Source organism: Diplotaxodon limnothrissa, linkage group LG3, assembly GCF_057381915.1.
Source record: "Diplotaxodon limnothrissa isolate DT_005_m linkage group LG3, D_limnothrissa_male_GT1.1, whole genome shotgun sequence".
Classification (NCBI taxonomy): domain Eukaryota; kingdom Metazoa; phylum Chordata; class Actinopteri; order Cichliformes; family Cichlidae; genus Diplotaxodon; species Diplotaxodon limnothrissa.
Genome location: NC_140598.1, coordinates 21,385,910 through 21,396,274, shown reverse-complemented (window position 1 = coordinate 21,396,274; position 10,365 = coordinate 21,385,910). Strand labels below are relative to the sequence as shown.

Genomic DNA, 10,365 nt, shown 5'->3' with positions numbered 1-10,365 from the left:
TGAAGCTGAAAACAGCAGACAGGAAGTACAGTCAGTCCTGGCTCCCCTCCCTCCTCTACCACCTTCACTGAAACTTACTTTGAGTCGTGTTTTTGCTCAAACTCACATTCAGTGTGTGGAGCGTCAGCAGCTTGAAGCAGCAGTGTTGGAGTTTTCCACGTTTCTCTCCTGTAGCTGGACTCACTCAGAGGAAGCTGCTAGTTTGGTCTGAGCTCAGTCTGATCGTCTGTGCGTCTCTCTTTACTGAGGACGAAGAACTTCCTGTTTCCTGGTTCGTAGCATTTCAGTGACATAAAAGCAGGAACTTCATTCACTTCATTCAGAGTGTGGCAGAGTGCAGACGTTTATTGCAGATCAGAAACGAAACCTTTTTTCAAGCGTAGAAAATAAAATGTGACTCCAAGAGCGTAGATTTGGTTTTGGCATTGGTGGGGACGGATGATTCAACCACCGAACTCTGCCCTGTTCCTTTTTTCCCCCCTTATTGTCTTTGCTTCTTGATAAAAAAGGAGAAATATACTTGCCTACATATGCTATTCTAAATGCTTTTAAACCATTTAAAATTACAATTCATAGTTTTATTTGTGAAATATATAATGTTAAATGACTGACTAAGTATTTTAGGCTTTAGTTTACTTCAGCCATATTCCATGCTGTGATGAATCAGAATACAAGGTTTACTTTAGCAAGACCTATGAGTTAATGCTACATTTAACTAAATTGTTATATATTTTGTGTCCAATATTGTCTCCATATGATTTTGTTTTTTGCAACATCTTGCAGAGAAAAGAGTCAAGGTACCAGCTTGGTCAACCCTAAAAGACCATCTGTTCATCAAGAAATGACCAGGTGAAAAAGTCATAAACGAAACAAAATATACTTTTCGTAGTTCTGTGTCTCTCTCTCTCCTCCAAACCCAGATGGCTGCTGGTACTGAACCGGGTTCTGGGTCTGCTGGAGGTTTCTTCTTGTTAAAGGGGAGTTTTTCCTCTGCACGGTCACTTCATGCTGCTCAGTGTGAGGGATTGTTGAGGTTGAGTCCATATGTCCTGCGAACAGCTGCTGGGCAATGACACCATGCAATCTTCTGGGATTCCTTGGATAGAAAACCTGTGAGCTGCACTTATCCTTGGTCTTCACAGCTCACCTTTTTACTGTTTATTGAATCAAAATTCTCCAGTGACATGGATTCTACATTGTAACTGATGTGATGTTCTATAAAGTGGTTTTAAAAAAAAAAAAGGCAAAAATTAGTTTCTTTATTCAATTTTTGAACAGTGATACTCATTCAGTAAATGCAAATTATTTACACGGCAGTACACTATAGGCATAAATCTAGACCCCTAGATAAAACATGATGGCATTATAGCAGTGACAACTCCTCCACAGTAGCAGGTGGGATTTTTCTTTTTTGAGGACGGCTCCTTTTACCTGTCACTACAGATGGTCTGTTTATGTTCTGATCAAGAGCCTTTTTTTGGGCAGCTGAAGAGGAGAAGTCTATCTTATGGCCAACCACTGACTGCATCTTGGTCATATTACCCAGCAAAACCCAGTATGCAGGTTCATCTGTAACAGTCCTTGTGCCACAGATCACTGTTGCTTGTACATTAAACAGAAGAGCAGTGACATGGGTGCAGGTCTCCGTGACTCTGGCCATACAGCTGCAGTGGGCGGCTTCAACCTTCCCTGTGATGCTCACAGTGACCCATGGCTGCAATGCTGGTTCATTCAGTCTTTGAGAGTGCAGGACCTGAAACACACACAAAGTTCTTGTCTTTAAATGAACTATGAGCCAAGGCTGACATAAATGTTTTATCTACTTTATCATAAATGTAACAAAGTGTTTAGAAAGTTAGCACATACATGTAATTTTTCATTTCTTTATGTGTCCATCTATAGAACGCTGCATGTTATATTCTAAATCTGCCTGTTCTCTGTCAGAAACCTGCCTGCAGAAAATGAACCCAAAGTATGTAATGCAAGGATGTCATCACTTTAGAGATGGAGAAAGTATAAAGTGACAATTATGAATCACTTAATATGATAAGGAGATTCTGCAGGTCATTAATCAATGTATAAAATTAAATAAAATGTATTTTTAGTGACACAAGATACAAATATAGAAGGAAGATGTATAATCGCTCAGTTTGGGGAAAATTGTGGGTAGCCTGCAAGGGCCTCAACTTCTCCATACCCACAATGTGCATTTACACCTAAATGTCCCCAACAAAGGATGTTTTAATTCACCACTATTCCAGTGAAACACGAGTCTCCCATCTTCCTGCTACCGGTCTCGAGTTTTTGTTCACCAAAGCACACACCAACTTCATACTGACGGACAGATCACTGCCCTTTTGCCGCCTTGTCTGACCGTGTTTTGTGGCTTTGGTTCACTTCACCTCACTCTTCCCCATTCTTGTCATTAAATCAGGCCGTTCTGCAACCATGGCAGCCATTCAATCTATGGCTTTATTCATGGTGTATTTTACCCCTTCACCAAAGGCCGTTTTCGTGAATTTTTGCAGATGAATTTTTTTCAGGTGAATTTTTGCAGATGAATTTTTGCAGGTGAATTTTTTGCAGGTGAATTTTTGCAGGTGAATATTTTTGCAGGGAAATTTGGAGGATAAAAATGTCATAAATTCAATGTCTAAAAATACTTGAATTCTGATGATACTATATTTCTTCCATACCCCTTCCAAAAAACAAAGAACAAAAACACATCTGCCTATAAAAACAAAAATCACCATCGGCCCAGTGGAGACTGAATTTTTTGTCATTTTTCTACAAAACTTAACAAGTATGAAAAAAGTGTTTTTCATGGGGTTTTTTTCCGAACCACGAAAGTGTTTACCCTGCAACACTGCATTTTGCAAAACTTACGTCTGTCCATCGTACAGTCAGACTTAGCAACAACAACGCACAGACATCCGAGTTCCATATATTGGATGTTAAGCTTAAAGTAGGAATGCTTTACCAACATTCAGAGATGAACTTGCACACTTGCTTTATTTCTCTGGGATAGCCTACTGTACTCTGAGATGAAATGCCGGTTTGGCAGCATCTAGCGAGACTTCAAATGCTTTCAGTGGGAAGTAAACATCCAGACTGCCGCCGGCAGGATTCACATTTTCATGGAGCACAGTCATTTGTATTCACTGAATTAATGTTTTTGATACGACTACTTCAACTTATTACACGTGCATGTGTAAAAGAAAATAATCCCGTCTCTCTCATTATTATTTTTAGGATACAGGATACAGCATCCATTTTGTTTTGTTTTGTTTTTTTTAAATGTGTTGCTGCATTTTGTAGTTCATACTAGAGTTTTAATAAACAAAACACTAAAACTATTCTGTTATACTTGTCATGGCCTGGTACTAGGGACCCAGGGCTCACGTATTTTTCTATATGTTTAATTTTTTCTGTGTGTAGTCTTTTGTTGTTTTCTCTCCTTTTTTGCCCCGTCTCTCAGTGTGTACTCCCAGATGTTTTGGGTCACCTTAGGAATCGCGACCCGGAAGTGTTCCTGTGCTGGAGGCAGCCACAACTGTATGGAGTTATTTTTGTGCCACTATTCTGAGCGCACGTAAAAAAAAAATTTGAGTTCATGTAAAAAAAAATTGCAGGTTGCAAGTGTTGCATTTTGAGGAGAAATTTATTTTGAGCGAAGAAAGGCTACATTTGAGTGAACACAATTCATTGCTGCGTGCAAAAAATGTATTTCAGTGTTTGCTATTATCCACACACACACACACACACACACACACACACACACACACACACACACACAACAGCAGCCCCTCTCGCTCAGGTTTTGCATTTGCTCTTGCTCACAATGTGTTGCTCCCGCTCCCAATCACAGACTTGGATGCAAAAAAGTCTGATTGGCTGTTCTGGTCTCCAATCAGCTCAAAATGACAAAATGCAATATCTTATATAAACTTTCAAGATATTTTCATGCGGTGTAAACTTTAAATATCTGCTTGATTTATCAAGACATCACATATGCAAAAGTGCTCTAATGTTTTCACAGTGGACCCATTGTAGACTTGAAAATCTCCAGACATCCTATTTAAGGGAGGTGACGGCCAAGCAGAAAGAAAGGTCATAATTCTCTCTGTGAGGGAGAAGGTTTTAAGGATTGGGCTGAAGGTATAGCCCCCTTGAGATATAAGAGTTGTGGAATGTTCTTTATCTGCCTGTGTCTTTAACATGTGAGGGCAGCGGCCAAATTTCAGAGATTATCCTAGTGTTTAGCTGTGATGTTTCTCTCCACATTGCAATGTGCTTATTAAACCACTCCAAAACGCTCCCTGGGGGTGTTGGAGGTTGTTGTTAAAATTTCAATAGCAGCACAGACGTCCGAGATCCATAAATCAGTTGTTAAGGTTAATTTAGGAATGCTTTACAAATATTAATTGATGAACTTACACACTTGCTTTACTTCTCTGGGATACCTTTCTTCGAGATGAAACACTGGTTATATAGCGAGGCTCCAGAAGACTTCAGTGTAAAGTAACTCTAGACCGCTGACAGGTGTTGCACACAACAGCCACTCTATCACGTGACGCACACTGCTTCGACGTGCTAAGATCATGAGCCGGGTTACGCCATGTCACAAGTTTTGTGAGGTGCTCTTGTGATACTTAATGGATTGAATTACATTTTATTTCGCCCCAATAATTTAGTTCAGGATCGGACCGATACATATCGGTATTGGTCCATCTCTAATATTAAGTATGATATTAATTATTATTAAATGTATGTTTGTGTGTAAAGTTACACATAATAATATATATTAAGTTGTCAGCAAATGGGTTGCAAATCCTGTTACTGCATTAAATATGACTGAAATGAAAAGACTAAAATTAATCAAACCCAGATAACAATACCTTTTGTTTGATCCTGATTATTTGATCATTTGTATTAACCACACTGATGGTGTAAACAGTAAGCAGTGGACTGATAGCTTCCACAGATAGAGAAAAACTCTGGGTGGATCTGGATCTGGTCCATACAGGTGTAGAAACACGTGTTGGTTATGGGCTACAGTCTAAATCTAATGTTTTTAATCTCTCATGGCTGTTTGTCCTATAGCAACAACTACAAGATTATGCATTTGTATTGTGAGAGGTAAGAAGTCAGTTACTGCAATCTACTAAAATCTAGGTGATGTCATTTAAGTCAGTGAGGGTTTATTTATTAAATATTACGTGCACACTGGGACTGGGCCAAAAAATACACAGAGATGCACCACCTTAAATTTACAGTGGGTTATTTTTTTTTTTTTTTACCACTGTGTGCAGCTATTGTGTGAGTTCATGACAGTACTTTGACATTTCACAGGATGTTTCCTACCAAAAAACGGTTTCTTTCTTATAGTAGGACTTTTATTTGTTCTTTTCTTGCCAAACAGCTCATTTAAGTGAGAGTCTGATTTGAATGTCATCTGTGCTCGAGGCTGGAAGAGAGGTAACAGTCAATAAAACTGACATGTTGTGAAATGTTTCACCAGTAGGTGTCAGTAGACTGCAGTCAACTGGGATCTGTTTTCTTACCCCTCCGAATTCAACCACATAGTCCTATCATGTTTCTATTACTGTGGGCACCAGATCCAGATGCATGCGGAGGTTTTTCCACATCCGTGGAAGGCTTGTGTTTTTTAAACTGTCTTAGAAGTGGATGTGACTTTGCTGGACTCTGACACTCAGTGAATGAACTCTCATATAATATGAAAAAATAATGAAACTTTGTCAGAGATAAAGTGGGATTTTATTATGACACATAAGCCTTACATTCAACCTGGGTTACAATAACATGTTTTTCATATATCTTTTAGCATGTGAACTATAAGCTGAAAAAAGTTTGAGATAAAAAAAAGAACAGTTTAAGCTCTTTATCAGTGACGTACAACAATGCATTTTTAAATCTGTTATATCTGTGACAGTTTATGTTCCTACAGATGTGGTAATCTCAAGTCGACCCTAAGATTTAACCCTTTAGAGCCGGTCGGAGCGGGCACGCTCTGTTTTGCGTAACTATTTTTAAATCCCGGTAGCTCTGCAACCACGTAGTGCAATAATTTTTTTTGCATCAGCTTGTCCTCGGTCACAGTTTCCTTCCACATAAAGCTTTGCAAAAACTGCATAAAAAGCACTTGGAGCAACAAAAACATAATATTCCAGAAACACGCTTTACCGATCCGATCAGCTGTTCATAATACTTCCTACGTTGGAACAGATGTCAGCGCGAACTTTTGCATGTCCACCATTACTTGCTCGAAACCGGAAGTGATGTCATTTTCGCGGAAATGTAGTTTTTTTTACCATCAGGGCCTCAGGGCCTATACTGGTGTTTTTAAAAGTTATCTTTGACTTTATGACGTTCTGTGTCATTTCTGGGATGCTTAGGACTCATATTGCACTGCTGGAAATAGCTTATTTTGATGCATATGCTGCTTTTTTGCAAATTTGCACTATAATATTTATTTTTGTTTTTCCTGCAGTATATAAAAATTGGTGTATTTCAAAAATAAAACTATGAAGACACTCAAAATAAATTTCCTGTGGTGGGAAACTATTTTGTGCAACTTTTTTGTATTTACAGTTTTGCGAGATAAGCTTCTTAAACTTCTCTAACTAGAAATATATGTTAAAAAAGCAAAAATGATTTTCAATTTTTTTGTAGTTTATTGCACTTTTTTGCAATTCATGTAATTACTATGCACTTAATACATACATATTATTAAAATCTGGGCTATAATTGTTGTATTGATGTATAGCAACTTGAAATGCTCCCAAAACCGGCACTACAGCATGTAAAAATATAATATAAGCTCTGGCGGACTTGGGCTACATCCACACGTACACGGGTTTTTTTTGAAAACGGAGATTTTCTGTTTTCGTTTTAAAAAATAATCCCGTCCACATGTAAAGGCAGAAATGAAGGAAAGCGCTGCTAGGAACATGCCAAAGCATTTTTAAAAATCTCTGTTTTCAGTGACTAAAAACGCGGTTCTATGGTAGGTCTTAAAGGGTTAAGAGTTAGTTTTTTCTCTTCTGCTTATTTAAGGTTTTTTTTTTGTAGTGCTTTCATGATTGCCCTGGTTAACCTGTGGTTAACATCACAGTGGTATAAACTGTGAGTAATGCCTTAAGTTAAAGTCTGCAAACATACAGACGCACAGAAAATATTCAAGAAAACTTTGTGAGACCTCAGGCATCCAGTTTTACTCTGAGACAACGTTCAACCTTCATGTCTGAGCAGGAACATTGGGATTTGACCTTTTACTGTCATTGATAAAAAGTTATATATTAAACACAATTGTAGTACAAAGCATAACTGCAACATGCGTATAAAATACTTCCCAGCACTAAACATGTATAAGTTTCTCTGGAGTTTTCAGTCAGCTGTCTTCTCTCAACCTTCCTGTTTCCACTACAGCTGCTCTTTTTTAGATTGTAGAAATCACATTCAGGCCTTTTACATTTGAAAACTTCTGATTTTAACATAAACCTCAACCTTACAGAGAGAGAAAAAAGGAAACAAAAAACTTGAGCATCAAAAATATTTATGGTCATGGATCTGGAACAATGTTACATGATTTATTACTCAGTGTAAAAATCCACAAAGTACTTATTCACTTAATAATAGAAAAATAGTCCCTATTTTCATGAGTTCACTCCAGCCAAGCTAATGAAACAAACCAAATTGTCAGTGTGGGCAAGATGTAAATGTTCTATTGTCAAGTTATTGAATAAGAAAAGGAGCCGCACAAGGCAATAAAAACCCTCAAAACCCCATATTTCCATAATTTTTTAAATATGTATCTCTTGCTTTATATTACTTTCTGTATACCTGCCTACATCGATGCATCGTTTTCAATCAAATAGCTGTTTTATTACTTGAAATAAAAAAAACTTAACACGTAAAAACCCTTTAAATTATAACTAGAAGAAAGCTGAAAGCTACAAACACAAAAGTAGACAAACATGTCAACACAGGAGAAAATACAAGTCAAAAACTAAGATCTCACCAGTAACTATGGTAACACCAGCACAAGCTTTACCCATCACCTGCTCTGCTTACTACAGTTAGGTCTCTGTGACTCTGTCTGCTCCTACAAAGTGGCAGTCAAGTTAAAATGACAGATACGAGGACATCCAGCATGCTTTGAAACTGCACTCCATTGAAAGCGATGAACCAAATTTCTATCAGATAAGGTTTGGGACTGTTATGGTCTCATTCATGGCTGTTACAGTTATTAAACAGTAGAAGTAGAAACAGGACATAAACACTACAATGTTTTGTTGTCCCCCCTGACCTCCTCAAGCAGATCTCTGGCTCTCCTCACTTTCTACTCCATCATCTGTGTAAGTCAGCAGAGGCTGCTGTCAGATGAAACAGAACTATGGATCCTAATAAACTGCACACAGACAAAGCCTGTGCAGTGACGTCCACAGAAGGACAGTGTCTAAAGTGTTGAAAGAGAAAAACAAAACAAGAGACTAGAGCCTTTCAGGAAAACTAGTGAGTGGACCTCTGATTAAAGACTTTCTACCAAACTACAACTGCAGCTGAACAAATGAGCTGTTGGTGGAACTTTACACTCTGAAATATTGAAAGATTCAAAGGATGAGACAGCTCAGCACAGCATGTTATTAACTTCACACATGAAGTGGTTCAGTCCAGTCAGACTTCAGTTTTGCAGCCACCGTCCACATCCTGCTTCTTCAACTGGTCGTCACGGTAACTCTGGACTTTCCTCCAACGAATCCTGAAGTCTGTCAGTCCTTCTGACAGCATGAGGCCTGACAGCTGGACAAAATGTGCAGATGATGAAAAACATGAAGCATAGTTTGAACTTGTGTCAAGTTTGTGTTGGTGACTGAACTGCTGACCTGCTGTGAAACCTGCTGCTGGATCTCTGTGCTGTGCATGTCTGCCTCTGACTGAAGCTTCATTTTCACCACTGTTTGCTTTGTCACTGCTAAAAATGAACCACATATAACAACACAAACATTAGTGTTTTACATGATGACAGGATCTTACAGTGTTTGCATTCTGGACCTCACCTGTGAAACAGAAAAAAGAGAGTCTGACATCACAGTTGCCATCACCCCATTTCCCTGACATTAAATTAAATGCTCCACAGTACTCAATTAAAAAGTAGTTTCCAGGCTTAGAAGACAGCCAGTTAGTGAACGTGGAGGTTGTGTTGTCAGACCAGAAGGCCCAGGGATCCCTGTAGAGGCCAATCCACACATACTGAACCCCTGATCCATTCAAAGTGAGTGTGATGATGGATTTCTCCTCTTTGCTTCTTATACTGGTCAGGTCTGTGTGGTATGTCCTGCAGTACGACTGAGCCGCTGACCAGGAGCGGCTCTCCATCACTAAGATGTAACTTGTGTTTTTGGCTGTAAAAGATTAAAAGAAACAAAGAATTAAAAAAAAAAACATGTTGTGAATATCATGAAATTTTAGGGTAACTATGGCAACAAATCTTTTTTTCTACCATTGTAACACAGGAAAGGGTAAGAAGCTCCACAGGGTCTATCATCCATCTGTGTTTGTCCCTGAAGAGCCACACAGTATTCCTTTGCATTTACACAGTCTGGTTGGCCGTTAGCCCAGATCAGAAATTCATGTGTACTGCCAACATAAAAAAGTTTTCCCTCCATGGACCACTTCCAGCTGTAACGATCATCATAGAGCCCTATCCAAACCCAAGTATTGATCCTTGGTGAAATTGAGAGAAGCAGTTGGTTGATGTTGCTGTTGTAGATGGTGACCAAGTCAGTGAAGTGTTCTCTGCAGTAACTCTGAGCTTCAGTCCAGGTCATCCGCTGGTTCACAAAGTGGTATTCTCTGGAGTGGGGAGGAAGAGTGGAAAGTCCTCCTGAGAAAAAGAAAAAGTTTTTATTGTGGAAACTGGGCTGTTAGACAAACCACTGAAAAAGACTGAAAAGACAATATAAATAGTCTTACTTAATGGAGGTGTATCAGAGGCAGAAAGTAAAAAGCAAAAATAATTTGTTATAGTTATATTACCTAGATTATTGAGATATTTTACTTTCTTATCTTACATTTTTACAGATTTCTGTCCTTTTAGTTTATATATTATTTAGTTTATCACATTTCTCCGTTCAACACATTTGATTGAAGTTTCTTTTTCATATCACTGCATAAAAGAAGGCCCTGCTGGTGAATGAGCTATATTTTTATATTTTTTATATTTTAATTGTATTTCTTTTTCTCTTCTCTGTACTCAAAATGCAACAACTATGTTTAGTGCAACCATTACAACATTTTTGGAACATCACTTTTTTTGTTTATCAAAAAAAAAAAAATATATAT

The 10,365-nt window shown here is 38.3% G+C and overlaps 1 protein-coding gene across 1 annotated transcript; it reads right to left on the bottom strand.

Annotated features, from left to right (window-relative positions):
- Positions 1–8,697: 8,697 nt before the first annotated feature.
- Positions 8,698–9,851, bottom strand: LOC146634894 (putative C-type lectin domain family 20 member A). The gene is made up of 4 exons (XM_085343175.1): positions 9,524–9,851; positions 9,081–9,425; positions 8,907–8,995; positions 8,698–8,823 (listed from the first exon to the last, which is right to left on the bottom strand). Exons 1-4 carry the CDS (start codon positions 9,849–9,851, stop codon positions 8,698–8,700), a joined length of 888 nt encoding a protein of 295 aa, XP_085199301.1.
- Positions 9,852–10,365: the final 514 nt, after the last annotated feature.